The 18,950-nt window shown below is 41.4% G+C and overlaps 2 protein-coding genes and 1 long non-coding RNA gene across 7 annotated transcripts in view; 1 reads left to right on the top strand and 2 right to left on the bottom strand.

The window, feature by feature from the left end:
• ASCC1 (activating signal cointegrator 1 complex subunit 1) overlaps positions 1-8,373 on the bottom strand; it is a 103,197-nt gene extending 94,824 nt beyond the window's left edge. For 2 of the 4 annotated variants that reach the window (XM_060286193.2, XM_070043850.1), the window contains exons 1-3: positions 3,628-3,745; positions 1,974-2,118; positions 710-809 (exon numbers count right to left, since the gene is read on the bottom strand). In XM_060286193.2, the coding sequence (XP_060142176.1) occupies positions 710-809; positions 1,974-2,085 (212 nt within the window). In that variant the 5' untranslated portion in view covers positions 2,086-2,118; positions 3,628-3,745. Of the gene's footprint in view, positions 1-709; positions 810-1,973; positions 2,119-3,627; positions 3,746-3,944; positions 4,042-4,174; positions 4,360-8,295 lie in introns of those variants that run through there. The other 2 variants (XM_060286190.2, XM_030862555.2) reach the window with 2 other exon arrangements.
• Positions 3,769-17,908, top strand: ANAPC16 (anaphase promoting complex subunit 16). Of its 2 annotated transcripts, XM_060286194.2 has the most exons (5): positions 3,769-3,876; positions 6,942-7,110; positions 12,541-12,615; positions 13,344-13,499; positions 15,503-17,908. In XM_060286194.2, exons 2-4 carry the CDS (start codon positions 6,969-6,971, stop codon positions 13,457-13,459), a joined length of 333 nt encoding a protein of 110 aa, XP_060142177.1. In that variant the 5' UTR covers positions 3,769-3,876; positions 6,942-6,968; the 3' UTR covers positions 13,460-13,499; positions 15,503-17,908. The 2 variants fall into 2 exon arrangements, with proteins under 2 accessions (XP_060142177.1, XP_030718421.1); XM_030862561.3 differs by lacking the exon at positions 15,503-17,908 and having other exon boundaries at positions 13,344-13,905.
• The window catches only part of LOC115856359 (uncharacterized), a 29,797-nt gene continuing 20,701 nt past the window's right edge, over positions 9,855-18,950 (bottom strand). The window contains exon 6 of the long non-coding RNA XR_004040804.3: positions 9,855-9,913. This is a non-coding gene — a long non-coding RNA (uncharacterized lncRNA). The remainder of the gene's footprint in view (positions 9,914-18,950) is intronic.

Below are 18,950 nucleotides of genomic sequence, written 5' to 3'. Positions count from 1 at the left end.
AGGGTAATCAATGTGGCGGTGGGGATGTCGGTGTCAAAGCAAGCTTCCCTAAGGAAGGAGAATAAAACTAGCTAAGGAACAGGAGAGATTGAAAGGCAAAGGGAACAGCATATGCCAAGGCTCAAAGGCAGGAAGGAACACGGCACATGTGAAAAACTGAAGAAAACCAGTTAAGCTTAAGTGCGAAGCCAGGGAAACAGTGGTGTGAACTGAGACTGAAAAATCAAGGCTGGCTAACTCATGTTCAAGATTTTGGCCACTGCTCTAATGGAAGAGAATTCCATCTTCAGAGGAAGGATGTTAATGGATTTCAAGCAAAGGTAGTAAAATAATCAGGTTTGCCTTTTAAAAAGATCATTCCGCCCTCAATGTGAAGAACTGATTGGAAGAGAGAGCAAGAATCAATGTGGAGAGACCAGTAAGTAGGCTACTTGAAGTAATTCACAGACAAGGCAGCAGGGTGGCTGTAAAGAAAGAGATAAGTAGATTCAAAAGATATTTAAGAAGCAAAATCAACAGGACTTGGTGACATATGTGAAATGATGAAACTGATCTACAATCAGTCCTTAGAAATTCTAGGACATTAAACACTAAACCATTTTACCACTAGTAATCAAGCATTGCAATAAGTGTGGAAAAGAGAAGAATCTACTTCCTGCTATGTTTCCTAGAAATGCCTTCCCATGAAGCTGCCGGGGGCCTCACTCACTTGTAGAGCAGGCTGGGGGCCTTCAGAGTACACCGGAAACCTTGCGGGGTCTGCACCACCTCATAGCCTTCACAGGACTCTTCTGCACACTCCACGAGACCTGTAGAGAAATGGTAACATCTCGCTCAGAGCTGCTGCTCTATGGACAACAGTCTGCTTTCTCACCAGCTGTCCAACCACTCTCAAGGTTTAAAAAAAGCAATACACACACAAAAAAACCAGTCATACACTTTACACTACAGAACACTGCTCTGATATTCCTTCTGACCTGTTCTTAGAAGAAAAATAAAGAATAAAAAATACATGACTATTTTAAATCTTCCAATCTTGGAACCGTGGAAAAGGAGTATTTACATATCACTATTTAACTGTTTTCTCCCAGAAAGCTAAGAAAGTAAAATTTTTTGTACTGTTTTTTCTTTTGGAGATGTGTTTCATGTAACATAAAACTCATCCTCTTAAAATGTACAACTCAGTGGTTTTTAGTATTAAAACACAAAATCACTTCAGTGAATGAGGTAGGAGTGATACTGGAGAACTTACTCCATACAGCCAAGACAAAGAGAAAGGAGGAGGGTGAAATAAAGGAGCTCAAGGCCCCAAGGCAAAAGGGAAACAGCGGGGAGGACCAAGGGGAAGACTATTCCCCAAGGTTTAGGGCCTAATGGAAAAGCTTACAAACCGAAAGGAAAAGGAAGCAGAGAACCTGAAAGGCCCTATTTGTGCATTAAACCCAAGTCCAAGTTAATCAGCCTGAAAATATTGCCCACCTCAACGGTTTAGTTTACTTCTTAAAAATTATCCCTATTTTAAGTAGTAATAATGTTGGTTGTGTATTTGAAACTGCCTGTATATGACTGCAAAGAAGAAAAGAAAAATTACAACACAACAGTAATAATAACAACAGCTAACACTGGGCACATGTTCATTTATTTCAATAATTTATAGAAATTACTTCATAGCTTTACAGATAAAAGAACTTCATTTGCCACAGATTATTAATGGTTAATATTAAGTTAACTAAAATTACCCCATATTACATTTAAGCCTCTGCACAAAGATGAGACACAACCTGATGTATGAACTGAGAACACCTCATCAAACTCACTCATCTGTCCCCTCAGACATCAACACAAAGGGAGCTATAAGAGGCCAAACATCTCAAATTTCAGTGCTCACACAGAAATACACTGAAACAAAGAATTGCTTCTACAATACGGAGAACATTTTACTTCTAATCTGACCAAAGATCAACCAGGATTACCTTGATAACAGTCATCATCTTCGTCTTCATGTTGATAAGTCTGCTCTTGGATGGGATTCTTCCTGTAAACCCGTCCACCAATTCTTATAAGCTGTGGACGCAGAACTTCCATGATACTTTCTCCAAACAACAGTCCTGTGGAATACTGAAAAATAAACCATCACCTTACCTTTTGTTTTAATCATAAAACCCTACCTCTATTATGTGGATCTTTAAGCCTAAAAGGACGTAATTGGGCATCAGTTCACAGTACATCCTAAGCAAATGCAGCATTGTTTCCACTAGATTTCCCCTATCTAGAAGCTGTTTTAAATCAATTGCTGCATTTTCCACTACTACTCCACTCCTGGCACACTCTAGACAGTAATTTGTAAGCTATTCAGCATTCCCCAAAAAAATGATTAAAAGATACTGAGCCCATCCATGACTTTGAAAGAGAAACTATAGATCTCTTCATTACTTTAACCTAAAGAGAGTAAAATGCAACCTTCTGTGCTTATCTAAACATTTGCAAAGTGTCCTACCCTCACTACTTAGCACGACCTTTAAGAGAATTAGGGATATTTAAAACACTTATCCTCAAGGGGAGGACATAAAAACCCCTAAATTCTTTTAGAGGTGCTAGAAATATATACCCAACAATTAGATCCAGTTGCCTATCAAAACAAAGTTAAAATATGACTTAACCAACATGGTTCTCTAAACCAACACATTGCTGAGGGGAGGAATCCGATTTCCGTAGGTAACTGCTCAAAAACTATACATCACTCACAGAGAAGCCAAGTTTCCAGTCACCATTTAATGAATCAGTAATTTAGGAAACAAAGGTTCCTTACGGGTTAGCTGTGGTTATGTTTAACCAGTGTTTCTACCACGTATGTTAGATGGTCTTGAAGTTCAAAATAAAAGAGTTCCCCCCAAAAAATCAATCTTGACTAAATACACTAATGCTCAATCCAATCTCAGCAAGTAAGTCACTTTAATTGGTAATCTGCTTACAGAACCAAGAGATTTCGTGTTGTGAAAAATAACAATATAAAAGGTAAACAGACTTGAATGTCGGAAGAGGGGGCATAATTAGCAATAGTTTAAAGACATTATACCCTAGTGCCCAATTTCCCAGGACCTCTCACACACAAAAAAAACCTCTCCACAAAAACAGACTTTAGGGCTTCCAGGGCTTCCCTGGTGGCGCAGTGTTTGAGAGTCCGCCTGCCGATGCAGGGGACGCGGGTTCGTGCCCCGGTCCGGGAGGATCCCGCATGCCGCGGTGCGGCTGGGCCCGTGAGCCATGGCCGCTGGGCCTGCGCGTCCGGAGCCTGTGCTCCGCAGCGGCAGAGGCCGCAGCGGTGAGAGGCCCGCGTACAGCAAAACAAACAAACAAACAAAAACCAAACTTTAATGTTAAGGTCGGGCCTCAGACTGAGCTCTGGGGGGAAACAGGGTTGTCTCAGAGACAGGAAACCCTTTATCTGCCTTTCCTCTACAGCCCTGGGCTACGAGACTGCTCATTAGGAATGACGGGAAAATAACCAATTTCACCCTGCTCCGCGGTGGTTTGGAAAGAGAAAGAGAGACGAAAGCAGAAGGCCTGCAATGTCGTGGGGGGAGATGAAACCCTGAATCATAAAAGCGAGCAAAATAAAACGAGTACGTCAAAGCGAGCGAAGAGAAACTGGCTCCACTGCGGTAGGAAAACCTCCGTAGGCACAGCAAGCGAAAGACCCGGAAGGCCTCTTCGAGAACGCGTTCCCAGAGCCTCTCCGCCCCGACCACGCCCACCATTGCACGGGCACGCGCACGCCGCGGCCTCGAGCACGCCGCCGCTCTCGTCGCAGTAAACGCGGCCGCTCCGGTTGGCCTTGGGGGCGGGGCTGTAGAGGAACTTGCCAAAGCCGCAGAGGTAAGTGGTCGAGGGCTCAGGGACCCTCGGGAGCTTGGTGGAAAGGGAGTTGATCCCTGGGATCCTACCTGCAGGGACTAGTAAAATGGAGAAAGTAGGTGGAGAAACAGGAGCCTGCCGCAGAGGGCGTGTAAGAGGAAATTTCCTCAGGCCGCACCAGACTAGTGCGCATGCGGACCGAAGGTTGGCGCGTGCGCAGTGGGGCGGCGCCGATGTCGGCCCCTGGGGACCGGGGTCGGAGGGTAAACCGCTGGCATTCTGACCCCTCCGCTCTTCTGCCCCTTTCTTTCCAACCGACCTGCTTTTAGCTGCAGCATCTTTTTGAATGGTAATCCAGCTCTTTGGAATGACTTCTTGATGATGGAGTTTAATGATTGCTTGTAATAATTTGCCATTGTACCAGGGTACTTCCTTCAGCGTCTTTTTGATACGGAGACTTTTTCAAAAGGAAGGATTCTTTTTAAGAACATAAGCTTGTATCTGCTAGGAAGGAAAGTAGTTTATGAATACGAGGTCATCCCTATCATACATGAAGTAAATGTGTTGATCATTTTATCACTGTGAACACAACCATGCTGTGTCTCCCCAAATACCATTGCTCTCCTATAAGAATCTCTACTGCCAATAGTTCTGACTTCCTTGATAGGGTCAAATACTTCATCATCAGTATTTAAACATTCAAAAAAATTTTACTGAGCGCCTACCTTAGGCTTGGCAGCCTAATGGGAGAAACAGTTGTGTAAATAGATCCGCAGAATAAGGAAGAAAAAGAAAACGGTAATGGACCAACCCTCATGACACCAAGCTTCTCTATCCCCTGCATAACCTTTGCTGAGCTGCTAGCTCTGTGTTCTGTTATTTGTTCATCATTCATTCAGGAAACATTGATCCAGGTTCTGTGCTAGGCTTTGAGGGTAGAAAGACAACTCTTTCCCCTTTTCCTAAGAAAGGGGTTCTTCCTAAGATCTTGAACCTTAAAGTGAAAGTGTGGAGTGCATTTTCCCTCTTCCTGAGCAGGCCCTTTCTCCTCTAGGATTCATTTGACATTGATACTCTATGTCAAATAGAAAGAATTAGGACTTTTCCCATGAGTAAGTGTGTTGAAACATAAGTATGAAAAACTGGGATCTGCAGAGGAAAAAAAAGATTCAGGAGTAAATATCCATCAGTGATTTTGGATAGCTAATATTAAGTATTTACTGTCCCTATAACTGTTCCAAATGCTTTAGTTATATTAACCTTCCTGACACCTCTGGTGTTGGTACTATCATTATCCCCATTTTAGAGATGAGGCAACTGAGAAGCAGAGAGGTTAAGTGATTTGTCCAAAGTCATACAGCAAGTTAAGTAAAAAAACCAGGACATGAACCTAGGCCAAGAGGCTTCAGAGTCTGAGCCCTTAACCAGTATGCTATTTTACCTCTCACATAGCACATGACGTGCCAATAAAGCCATTGCTTAAAAAATGGCACGGCAGATAAGCTTAAAGTCCCTACACCTCAGTTTTGTTTTGTCATCTGTAAAATGGGGGAATCGGATTAGATGACCTTTAAGGAATCTTGTGATTCCTGTGAAATGTTTAACTCATTTAGCAAACATTTATTTAAATCAGCAGCTACTTAGTATAGGCCAAGCATAATGTTTGGTTCTGGTGATCAGAATGCCTGCCTTCATAGAGAAGTTACAAACTAGTGTTTATTGTTGGTTTCACTTTAACTCCTGTTACCACCTGCTGGTAGCATGCAAAATTTAACCTAAATCTTTAAAGCTAGAAATTACTTAGGTGTATCTTTCCATCTCAGCAGAAAACTGCTTATTTATGTTAAAGTTAGTGCTAATTCTGCACTCCACTTTTCAACCCTGGCTGTTTTGTGTATTTTTTTTTTATATCTTCTAATTCCTGTACCTTTTTTTTAAAATAAATTTATTTATTTTATTTTTGGCTGTGCTGGGTCTTCGTTGCTGCACGCAGGCTTTCTCTAGTCACGTTGAGTGGGCTTCTTACCACGGTGGCTTCTCTTGTTGCGGAGCATGGACTCTAGGCACGTGGGCTCAGTAGCTGTGGCTCAAGGGCTCTAGAGTGCAGGCTCAGTAGTTGTGGCACATGGGCTTACTTACTCCATGGCATGTGGTATCTTCCAGGACCAGGGTTCAAACACATGTCCCCTGCATTGGAAGGTGGATTCTTAACCACTGTGCCACCAGGGAAGCCCTGTTTTTTGTATTGAATGATAGTAGTTCTGAGTCTGCAGGAAGACTACAGTATTCTTTTTAGAAAACATAAACTTTTTAGAATCTTTTGTGAATGTGTAGTATAAGCTTCTGTTTTGAACTTTTTTAAGGAGTTGTGTATTCGGTACAGATTTTTCTCATTTACATTTTGACTTTTTGATTTTTTGATGTGACATAATATCAAACACTCACCATTCCTCTAATTCCTAATAGGCCTTGAATTCTAAGATCATTCCTGAACTATTAATATTTTGTTTCAGTTTTGGGCCGCCACCAAGTGATCAATTTGGGTATTACATTTGAATGAAAAAGGGGTTTTTTTTTTTGTTTTTTAGGTTTTTTTTAAATGAAAGGGCCAATATGTATTTCCTAACCAATTCCCCTTCCTTGGGAACAGAACACACTGTTATTCTGGAATTTTATTTGGAAAATTTTATAAGTGAATTTCTTGGTGTGGTTGGGTCAGGATGTGTCCAAGACAAACTATCCTATGAGGCATGGTTGTTTTATCCTCATATAATTCATTTCCTCAGTTAAATTGCTACCTTGGCACTGCCGTATCACCACTTCATAACCCATAAATCACCCACAGTCAATCCCAAGTGACATAAACAGTTGGCTAATGGTAGGAAGTAGTGTTTTGAGTAGAAAAACTAAGAATAAACATATTTTATTTTATGAGGCATCAGTAAAAGATCGTGGAGTACAGAGGGTAGAAAAAATTGGAGCTAATTCTTGACTAAACTGTATGCTGGCTTTTATGGCAGCTAGAATGAAATGTTGTCAATCTCACTTCCATAAACTTGCCAATTGCTGTTTTTCTTTCTCTGTAGTGAAGTGAGAATTCTACTAGAGAGGAGATGGCTGCCTCTTCATCATCCTCCTCAGCTGGTGGGGTCAGTGGAAGTTCTGTCACTGGATCTGGTTTCAGTGTCTCAGACCTTGCCCCACCACGGAAAGCCCTTTTCACCTACCCCAAAGGAGCTGGAGAGATGTTAGAAGGTGATCTCATGCTGCTTTTTGCTGAATAATTGGATTCAGACCTGCTATGAATATTAATTGTAAAGAAGCTATTAAGTGGATTAGAGATAAGTTTGCCCTGATTTCAGCTCCACATTTCATTTCTTGTCCCCATTTCAAAATAATATCTTTAAAACATAAATCTTTCTCTAAAATCAGAATTTTGGAGCTGAAAAAGACTTTGGAAATCAAGGAGGTCATCTAGTTATTTAGACCCAGAAAAGATAAAGTAATTTGACCATGTGAAAGGACAAAATCAGCACTGGAACCAGGAATTCTGTTGACCTCCTGCTCCAGTGTGCTTTATCTTGGCACCAGTCTGCTTCCCTATGGTTGGTAGGTTTGATATATTTTTTTCTAATATAATTCATCGACAGATAGATTAAGAGATCCTGAGAGGAAATAAAAACCAATTTACTACTCTTGTATGTGAAGATGACTCTCCTGGCCCTGGCCCAGGCCCATTGCAGGGCAGTGCTGTGTGGTTTTTCTAGCACTGGAGCTGGATTTGCATCAAATCATCCCCCATCTTATTCAGCACACATTTGCAAACTGGCTGGCCAAGATCGGGGCACAGGCTGTAAGCATGAAACAGCATTGGTTCCTAGAATTTATCAGATTCATGTCATTTTAGGATCTGGACCAATAAATTCTTAATAGGGAGCATAAAAATCACCAGAAGAGCTTATTTAAAGTATACCTTTCTTGGGCTTCCCTGGTGGCGCAGTGGTTGAGACTCTGCCTGCCAATGCAGGGGACACGGGTTCGAGCCCTGGCCTGGGAAGATCCCACATGCCGCGGAGCAGCTAGGCCCATGAGCCACAACTACTGAGCCTGCGCTCCGCAACAAGAGAGGCCGCGATAGTGAGTGGCCCCCGCGGGCTTCCATGTTGGCGCAGTGGTTGAGAGTCCGCCTGCCGATGCAGGGCCGCTGGGCCTGCGCGTGCGGAGCCTGTGCTCCGCAACGGGAGAGGCCCCAACAGTGAGAGGCCCGCGTACCACAAAAAAAAAAAAAAGAGTGGCCCCCGCTCGCCGCAACTAGAGAAAGCCCTCGCACAGAAACGAAGACCCAGCACAGTCAAAAATAAATAAATAAAATACTGAATACATAACTACTTTAAAAAATAATAATAATAATAAAAAATAAAGTGTACCTTTCTGGCTCACCTTAGAGATTCCAAATCAGTGTAGGTTACAGCACAGGAATCTCCATTTTGACCAACATCCAGGGGATTCTCATGAAAATGGTCCTTAACTGTTAAACTATTCATCATACCTTTTGAAAAAAATTAGCAAAGAACCTATCAAGGATTCAAAACTTACTTGATTCTAGCACATCTGTGCTTAATTATATATTGATCTTTTTTGCTTTAAATATTGCAAATTTCAGTAAGTATATTTAAAAATCTGGAAATGTCTTGAGAAAGGTACAAACTGTAGTTAAGAGTCGGCTTTTTGGGGTAATCTTTATTCATTTATTTCAGGTATAATAAAAAGCAGAGGTTTGGATTAAGCCAGGACAAACAGAAGAATCATTTGTGACAGGAAAACTTGGGAAGACTGGAACCATAAGGCTTTTTAGAATTGGTTCAAGTCATGATTAGTAGACAACTGAATACTCAAGCTAGCATCACTGAGTCTGGAGGTAGCGAATATTTGGTGCCTTGTTTACCATATTTGGCGCTAAAAATAAATTATGACTTCAGTTATATGCAGCAGAGACCTGGTATTAAGGACGCTTCCCACAAAACAAACCAGAAGTTGGAGGAACTTAAATTACTTAATGAGTTTTGTAGCAGCAGAAGAGGAATCATCATTTAACAATGGACCCTAAGATTGAAGTCATTTAAATTCTAGCTACAGGAGGAATTTAATACAGGAGGTACCTCCTTGGTCTCAAAGCTATCAGCATTCTTGGTCAGTGTACACCAGATTACTTGGAAACACTAAAGAAGAAAGGCTTCTAAAATTACTCTAAATGTTGATATTCTAACAAGTTATAGTTCTATCCACTTCTATTCCATCCCATTATGCTTCATGGGGGACTGTGTTGCCTTTCTATTGTAGAATGAATTTAAATTAAGTTTAAATTCACAGTGCACAGTTTTGATTCTCTTCCTCGGGTTTAAAGTTTCCCCTACATTTTAAAGCTGCTTACATTTAAGGACAGACTATGAAAACTTAGAGATGGTAGTCCTTGAACTATCCTGGTCAAATGAAGAATGTTAAATTGAAAAGAGTACCCTTAAATGTGAGTTAATAAGGATGCTAGTTTGGAAGCATCATCTACCATGTTTATAGGTGATACTATTATGCAAGTAATCTAACACACACGAACCTGACCATTTTTCTTACGGTAGTTTAATCGAATACAGGCAAAGCGTGTTTTGTTGGGCTTCGCAGAAACTGTGTTTTTTTTTTTTTTTTTACAAATTGAAGATTTGTGGCAACCTTGCTTTGAACAAGTCTGTTGGCGCCATTTTTTCAACAGCACTTTGTGTCTCTGTGTCACATTTTGGTAATTCTCACAATATTTCAAACCCCCCCATCAACAGAAAGATTACAATTCACTGAAGGCTCAATGATGGTTAGCATTTTTTAGCAATAAAGTATTTTTTAATTAAGGTACATACATTGTTTTTTTAGACATAATGCTATTGCACACTTAATAGACTACAGTATGGTATAAACATAACTTTTCTATGCAAGGGGAAACCAAAAAATTAGTGTGACTTGCCTTATTGCAGTTGTCTGGAACCGAGCCCACAATATCTCTGAGATATGCCTGTATGAAAATAGAGAAGGAATAGTTGCCTCTTCAGAGTAAGGAACAAAAGCAATTAGGAATCAAGGTTGAATGCTGTCTATAATCTTAACAGGTTAATCTGATCTTGCGCCCTCCTAAGTCTAGGATAATAAACCCAAATAACCTTGTGAATTAACTTTTTTGTGTACCTGCTCTTTGATAACAGACATCTCACATAAGCAGTATACTGTACAGGACTTTTCAGCATTCCCCTGCCCTTGGCTAGGATTGTCCTCACCCAGTTATTAGTAAGCAAATTAGAGACTGCCTTCCAGCCCAAAAGTGGCTGAATTTTAGTAACATTGTAGGCCACTGAAGCATAAATTATCTGCCGTTGTCTATTTTCCTGCTGTGAGGTAATATTCTTTTAAATGAATTTGTTAGCATCCTATTTATTGGAGTTGGCAATGGTGTTAGATTTGGACAATTTACTGAACTTTTCACCATTTATAACCTTTACTTGTCCCTTAAGAGGAAAGCTGATGTATTGCTACTTGGTGTGTTACAAAGGGTTTGATTACAATTTCTAAATGGAAGACAGATTGCGCCAGGCTGACTCCTCTGGAGAAATTCCAGGCTTTAGATTGGTACAGATATCACATCTAATAGGATGTGGCTAAGAAGCAGTAGACTTTGTGGTTAACACAGAGCTGCAAATCAGCAAAAGTGTGTTCCGCAGACATATAGAGTGGAAAAGTGATATGCAGGTGCCTTTTTGAAAGATTAGCTTACATCCTTTTGCTTTGAAGTTCATTACCAAGGGAAATATGCAAATGTTATAATTTAAGCATTTATCCTAATAACACCTGTGATTAAATGTAAGTGGGAGGTAGCACTTGCAAGAGCTTCCAAACAAATCTTGGCCTGGTCCTAACAGCCAGAATCCCCGCTGCCTTGTGTGAGATCCTAAAGTTCAGGATCAAACCACCTGAGAAGTAGCTCTAATTCTCTATGCTTTGCTCTTCCTAAAATAAAACAAATTATAATTTGATCCTTTAAGCAAGGGTATGAATGCTGGCATATTTACACAAAAGAGGCATAATAAGTTGCATCATTAGTGTCAAATGTTCACACAGTCCCTCTTCCCACAGTGGGATTCATAAGTTATTTTCTGGCCATTGCCCTTATCTAAAAAACTCAGTAATATCATTAGCTTACCTAGATCTTTAAACTGGACAGCCAGTATAATATTTAGTTAATTGAAAATAAAAAATGTTTTGCTCAATTTAGATGATATGCTCACAAATGACTTACATTCAGCCAGAAGAATGGGGGTGGGAGGAGGGAATAGGATCATATCCCATGTAGCACAATATTTAGAAAAGAGGTTGGGTTTAAGGAATAACACTCTCCCCAAAGTCTACATCACTATATGAAAGAAACTATATTTTGAAATATTATTCAATATGTATATATCAATGCATAATATATTTCCATACATATGTATGGAAATAATTATATATATTATTTTTGCATCAGTTTTGAAGATAATATTAGAAGCCCTCTTGGTTGTATATTCAAGCCATTTGGATACAGTATCTATAGTTTTTCTTATTTTTTTTACCATGAGCTTCTGAAATAAGGTCTGCCTTGTGTGAAACTCAGCATGAAGCTAGGATGTGTTAGTCCTATCTCCTTGTCACTTAATACCTGGCTGACACACCAACCCATGATTGATGAGTGAGTGCGTGACACCCAGTAGTGCTGGCATGAACTACCGCCTAAAATAAGACAGCTGTGTCCCCTCCCTCCATTTGTTTTAGGATTTTTGCAATAAGATCTCTTCACCGAATGGTTTCAGGTACCCCTTTAAAAGTCACATTTTCCTACATGAGTTCTTTGCCTTTGGGGGTATGTTTTGCTGTATCAGCCCTTGCCTGACAAGGAAAAACATGAACTAGCTTATGTTTCAGTCATCTTTCAAGTACTGGGGTGACTGAGTTAGCTACCTTCCTGTAGCCAGTTCTTGGCACCAGTACAATGCTAGGTTCTGAAGTTGTACCATACCCTTATGGCCATGCAAATTGCAGTGTTTTGATTCAGCTGGAAAATCAAGGTTACAGTTGGCGTTTACAGAATGAAGCTTCCCAGCAGTGTTTTGTGATGGCCATAGTGATGTAATTTGAAATATAAAATATCAACAATAGCTATTTTTCCTCAGCTTTACTTTTTAGAATGAAAATGATTAAGAGTTTTGGTGTACCTTTGTATTTTGAAAGCATGGGAGCCACATGGCCAAATGTGTGAGCTGTCAGTGTTTGCTTGACATACACAATAGGAGAACATTAAGAAATTGTCAGGTTAGGATGGGGGAAATGTTGACCAGGACATCAAACTGGGGTTTCTTGTTTTTGTTTTTTTAACACTATTTTTAAACTCTTTTAACAACTGGAGGGACTATTTTAATATTCTAGGTATAGAAGAAGTAGCTTTTCAACAGTGTTAATTCTAAGTGAAACAGAAGCCCTCTTTGTTTTAAGCCCTCTTAAAACTAGACCCCGATTGTAAAAGCAGGGAAAAGAATGGACATGTTTACTAGGTTTATCAGGCACTATTAGATTAAAATGGATTAGAGCAGATTAAAACTTTTCCTCTTCTCTTTGTAGATGGCTCTGAGAGATTCCTCTGTGAATCCGTTTTCAGCTATCAAGTGGCATCTACGCTTAAACAGGTGAAACATGGTAAGCACATGAGTGTTGTGCACTTAACTATGAGAATAAATTTATTGGGGGGTGGGAGAGGGGGACTTAGAAAGGTCAGAGTGCTCTGTAACAAAAACTCAGCAAGGCTATTTAAGTGGACTTTCCAAATTACCTGCAGACAAGAACATTCTACGGTCTTAATCCAGACATAATGTCCACATTGAGGCTTAAAGTTGAAGTCAAAGGGGTTAGTTTTCTAGGGGAGTTAATGCTTCCTACTCCGCTTGTATTGCTTTTTCCTCTCCTTTCTGAAACCTTCTTTTACTGTTGTCCTCCATTGGTTACCATCATTATCTGCATCTTTGGGTATTTATGTAAGTAATACCTCTTGGTCTAACTGGACTCTTAAGATCCTGGTAGCACCTTTTCTATTCCATCATCCCTCACCAGGTCTTCATTTATGCATCAGGGAACTCTGTTCACCCACCAGACCAGACCATTTCTCCATAGAGAGCATAATGTTGGGGGGGGGGAAGCTGCAATTGCCTGTAACCCTAGGTTTTTAGTATACAAATCACAAATTTAGTACACAAATGGAATGGAGGATAAGTACTACTTTTTTTCCCTTTTTTTTAAGATTAAGTCTTCTGACCAACATAGGGTAAGACCCCATTACTAGAATCTTGAGGGGGAAATCCTTTTAGAAATTATTTTTAAATCAGCCATCATGTTGGTGGTTGATATATCATCTCCTTGATTCTTTACAGATCAGCAGGTTGCTCGGATGGAAAAACTAGCTGGTCTGGTAGAAGAGCTGGAGGCAGATGAGTGGCGATTTAAACCCATCGAGCAGCTGCTGGGGTTCACACCCTCTTCAAGTTGACCTTGCCTGGACAGTCACCTCTGGGGCACAGCAAGTGCAGGTGCAGTGAGGAAATTTTCTTACAGCTTACATAGCCATCCAGAGATTCACAGCTCCATCACTGAATTGTTAATTCACATCCATACTTGGTTTCTCTGTATCTAACCACAAGCAACAAATACTTAAATGTGTGATCTTACAAGGAAATTTTTTGTTTATTTGTTTAAAAAAGTATTGAGAATCAGATTTAGGCAACTGGCATCACAGAACCAGGAGGTCTGGGTTTAAGAGAGATTAATAAAACTTCACAAGCCAGGACACATGCCAGAATTGGCCAACAGAATGGCATCCCTCCTGTCAATTCATGCAGTTCCTAGAATCCTCACCAGTCAAGTCCGAGGTCAGGATCTGGAGTTATAAAATACAGCATTTCTTTTTTTTTTTTTTTTTTTTGCGGTATGCGGGCCTCTCACTGTTGCGGCCTCTCCCATTGCGCCGGACGCGCAGGCTCAGCGGCCATGGCTCACAGGCCCAGCCGTTCCGCAGCATGTGGGATCTTCCCGGACCGGGGCACAAACCCGTGTCCCCTGCATCAGCAGGAGGACTCCCAACCACTGCGCCACCAGGGAAGCCCAAAAAATACAGCATTTCTGACCTAAAACCGTTCTTTTTGCAGATGAATGTGATTTCAACTCAGGACCTGTCCAAATTAGGAATTTTTTAACGTTTGGGATTTTTTTTCTATTTTTAGACATCTAATTCTATAGATTCTATCTTTTTCCAACCTCTAGGCATGCCAAATGCTGGCAAAAAGAATTGCTTTTTTTTTTTTTTTTTTTTTTTTTGCGGTACGCGGGCCTCTCCCATTGTGGAGCACAGGCTCCAGACGCGCAGGCCCAAGCATCCATGGCTCACGGGCCCAGCCGCTCCACGGCATATGGGATCCTCCCGGACTGGGGCACAAACCCACGTCCCCTGCATTAGCAGGCAGACTCTTAACCACTGCACCACCAGGGAAGCCCAAAGAATTGCTTTTTGAATGTTGAAGTTCTGGTAAAAATAAAGCAGTGAGCAAAATCCTTTTAAACACAGAAATCCTGAGTTCATCTTGTTGGTGGGCTCAGGCAATTCTGTAGCAAATAAATCCTTTGAAAGAGCTCCAGATTGGTTTCTTTATCCTTTCAAAGCCTCAGGGATTTGGGATAGGGGAAAGAGGTCAAATTACTTTTTATAAGAAGGGAATGTAAAAACCATTTCTCCTAAGTAAATGGTAGATTTGCTTTCTCTCAGGGATATTTGTCTTTTTCGAAGTATATGAATTTATCATCAATATCTGAGTAGGTTTTTTACCATGAAAAGGAAAAACCTGGAAAGCTAAGAGGTGTCTTTTGTTTTCCCTCATGGGACCCCAGGGTCCACACTGCACAGTTAGGAGAATCATTTATTAAATTGTATGCAAATTTTGCCTCAGACAGCATTTGCCTTTCTCCTCATTAATAACTTGTACCTGACCTGCTTAGAGTTGGTTAATTATGAATAAATAAGATTCCAGTAGCAATTGGCCTTAATCTCAGGAGTTCAGAATGTTTTAACACATAGTATATAACAGGCAGGTGGTGACCTCATTGCGACGAAAAGGAATCTGAGCACAGGGAAGTTAAAGACCTGCTCGTGGCCACGTAGCCCAGACAGAAGAAAATCTTGGCACTTGGAATAGATTGCAGTTGATTGACAATTCAGCCCACTAACCTTGTCTCTGAAGCACATCAGACACAAAAATTACCAGTCCTCAAACTCACCTATTTCCATATTAATACTTCTTAACCTAAACTAGTTCCATATTTGAAAGCCATTGAGTTTCCTAACATTGTCCTTTTTGGCATCAACCATCTTTATGATTACCAAAGGAAAAATTTTAAATACGTAGTCTGCAATAAACCTTTAAATCATATTTTCAGTGACAGTTCAGAAGCAATCAGTAACTTTCTCTCATTTGATTTATGTAACTGTACAGCACAGACACTGTATTACCTCATCGTTACCCTTTGGTATTTGAACTTACAGAATTTTTTTCTCGGGCTTCCCTGGTGGCGCAGTGGTTAAGAATCCGCCTGCCAATGCAGGGGACACGGGTTCAAGCCCTGGTCCGGGAAGATCCCACATGCCGCGGAGCAACTAAGCCCGTGTGCCACAACTACTGAGCCCACGCGCCACATCTTCTGAAGCCTGCGCACTCTAGAGCCCGTGCTCTGCAACAACAGAAGCTACCACAGTGAGAAGCCGGCGCACCACAATGAAGAGTAGCCCCTGCTCACGGCAACTAGAGAAAGCCCGCGCACAGCAACGAAGACCCAACACAGCCAAAACTAATAAATAAACAAAAATAATAAAATAAATAAATAAATACATTTATATTGTTTAGGGATTTTATAGCTTCATAGCTTTCCTTAATTTCTCCCAGATATACAATTACATTAGCATAGTTCATTAAAAAAAAAAAGAATTGTTTTCTCTTTAAGTTGGACATTTCCTTTTATGACCTTAGAAATTGAAGAGATCCTAGAGTTGAGCAGAAATACTTTCTGAAGCACCTTTCCCAGTGAAGATTCAGCTTCTACTTGAGTGCTGCCAGGAATGAGACCCTCACTATTTGAGGATGGCCCCTCCCTCTCTGCACCTTTCTGTTGGTCATTATGTCTCATCCACAACTCCTATTGCCATGTTTTGGGCTTGAAAATGGACCTGTTGTTGCTCATCTTTCATCCCATCTGCACTCATTATGTGCCAGCCACTCACAGGCATTAATCATAATCCTTTCAGTAATGCTGTAAGATGTGTAACACCTCCTAATACAGAAGAGGAACTTGAAGCACAAAGCAGGCATTACTACATGCTAAGGCTGCATAGCTAAGTAAATGGCCAAGTCTGGATTTGAACTCAAAGTCTGCCAGACTCCAAAGCTAAGATTATTTTAGTTGAATCATGTGGCATCCCATTGAGCCCAACCCAGGGCCTCGTACAAAGGAAAATCCTAAAACCTTCTTTTTTCTTTTTAATGATAAAATGAATTAACTACCTGGAGGAAATAAGCCTTGCCACTACCCTCCCTTCTTCCAGTGCTTGTTGATAAAGAGTCTTAAGTACAATGAAGGCCTCTTTCTTTAAGAACTGATAGGAATTAGGGGCTTCCCTGGTGGCACAGAACCCACCTGCCAATGCAGGGGACACGGGTTCGAGCCCTGGTCCGGGAAGATCCCACATGCTGCAGAGCAACTAAGCCCATGTGCCAAAACTACTGAGCCTGCCCTCTAGAGCCCGCGCGCCACAACTACTGAAGCCCATGCACCTAGAGCCCGTGCTCTGCAACAGGAGAAGCCACTGCGATGAGAAGCCTGCACACCACAACAAAGAGTAGCCCCCGCTCACCGCAACTAGAGAAAGCCCGCACGCAGCAACGAAGACAAAACACAGCCAAAAATAAAAATAAATAAATTTATTTAAAAAAAAACAGATAGGAATTAGCTATATGTTAGTATCTACCTAACCTTTTAAGATTCAGTATGATGAAATGTAGTTAGATGCTTAAGGGGTACCTACCCAAGTGAGCAAGGAGGAAGGCAAGAGGGCAGATGGCAGCTAACGACCAGGACTGCACAGACAGCCATCCTAAGAGAACGGATGGTAACGGTGCCTCAGTGCACAAAACACTTTGCAGCTTCTAAAGCATTTTCATATATGTCGTGTCTTTAGTCCCTCATCAACGCTGTGAGATAAATGAGGCAGGTAGTTTACAGTTGAAGAAACCAGTACAGAGAAGGTAAGGTACCAAGATTATTATCCAAATTATAGTTAATAATATAGGCCTTTCAAATCTTTGTCTCTGTGCCTTCTAGTTCATCATATACTAGAAAATCTGAAGGTAGAACTTGCTGTTAATAAAGAATTGTTCATGTTGTTTTGATACATAATTCCATATAAGTGTTTTGTCTCATGGTAATGATACATAAATAGTAAACTTAAATAAAGCTGGTTTGGGGACTTCCCTGGTTGGTCCAGTGGTTAAGACTCCACGCTCCCAATGTAGGGGCCCCGGGTTCGATCCCTGGTCAGGGAACTAGATCCTGCATGCTGCAACTACAGATCCCGCATGCCGCAACTAAGACCCAGCACAGCCAAATAAATAAATAAATATTTTTTAAAAAGTAAATAAATCTGGCTTTACTTTTATGTAGTCAAAAATCTTACTTTCTGACTTTATCCAGGATCAGCATTAAAGTCCTCAGTTTTCACTGATAAGCTTTAATGTGTTAGTTATCAGTGCCATCGCATGGCTGATACTGACCTGGAATGACAGTGGTCTGGAACTCTAAATCACGTTCCTGACCCTGGGACCTCTCTGCTCTGTCCATTTGCTTGCAGCCTGTGGCTTCCCTTCCCCCAAATGGTTGGGAGGCTTTGAATCTCTTGTTCCCCATCAGAACACCAGACACTGAAGTGGTAGAAACTTTGGACCTTAAGGCCAAACCAAAGGTAGAAGAAAGGAGATAGGACCAGGGGATGCCTATCATCCACAACAAAGAGGAGGAACCTGCCCAAGGATGTGGTTCCCTTTCAGGCAAACCCAAGAGATACTACACTTGGAGGAGAAGGCCATTCTGCCTCTCCCTCTCCTTTTGCCAAAGCACCTAACTTTGCCTAAAATACCTTGCCTGGCCTCCTTGTAATTGCCCAAAGTTCCAACCAAGACAGATCCTTTCCACAAAAGAGAAAAGGCTTAACTGACAGATACATGGGAAAGTTTTGGGTTGCAGGCAGAGTACAGATGATACCAGATCTTCTCCTGTTTCCCAGAGCTGAGTTTGGGATGGAGATGGCACCAAGGGTGGAGAAGAGTGGGAGAAGGAGGCGGGAGCAGGATGCTTTGCCACCAGCCTGCCTTGTTAATTTGCATCTGGTCAAAGAGGGAGTCTGAGAATTTTAGAGCTGAATAGAACAGACCTTAGAGATCATCTGGTTCATCCCCCTGGTTGACAAATAGGACGTTGGGACCCTGTCTGTGTCATTCATTGCTGTATATTCAGTACCTAGAACACTACCTGGCACATAGTAGGTGTGCTACAGGTATTTACTGAGTGAATGAATTTGTTGCATGTTTACCCTGTTTTAGAAGCTGTGCTAGCTACTTACAGTGCAGCATCCAGAGTGGAGAAAAGCCTAACGTAATTGAGATAGGTGGTGGGCAGAGCCACGACAATAAGCCAGAGCTCAGCCCAGAGTTCTCTATAATGCTCTACTGACAAGTGGAAGCTGTGGAACAAACGGAAACTGTGTCCAAAACAGCCATGGTAGGAGCCTGGGCAAATGATGCTGGTGGCCCGCTGCCCTTCTCATAGGCTCCTGCACATGGGCCCAATGGTAGTCCCACATGTCAGCATCCATGAGCTGGTCTCCACCTCTCCAGATACTTTAATTTCTGCAGCCTGTCAAGTCGCCCTAGAGAAGCTGTTTATCC

The sequence above is a fragment of the Globicephala melas genome, chromosome 16, assembly GCF_963455315.2.
Source record: "Globicephala melas chromosome 16, mGloMel1.2, whole genome shotgun sequence".
NCBI classification, from domain to species: domain Eukaryota; kingdom Metazoa; phylum Chordata; class Mammalia; order Artiodactyla; family Delphinidae; genus Globicephala; species Globicephala melas.
This window is presented reverse-complemented; position numbering and strand designations above follow the sequence as displayed.

Bases quoted from the DNA above. Each gene is read 5' to 3' on its own strand.
- ANAPC16 (XM_060286194.2), top strand. From the start codon at position 6,969: ATGGCTGCCTCTTCATCATCCTCCTCAGCTGGTGGGGTCAGTGGAAGT. The intron at 7,111-12,540 runs GTGATCTCATGC...TTCTCTTTGTAG, and splicing joins AGCTGGAGAGATGTTAGAAG to ATGGCTCTGAGAGATTCCTC. The intron at 12,616-13,343 runs GTAAGCACATGA...GATTCTTTACAG, and splicing joins GCTTAAACAGGTGAAACATG to ATCAGCAGGTTGCTCGGATG.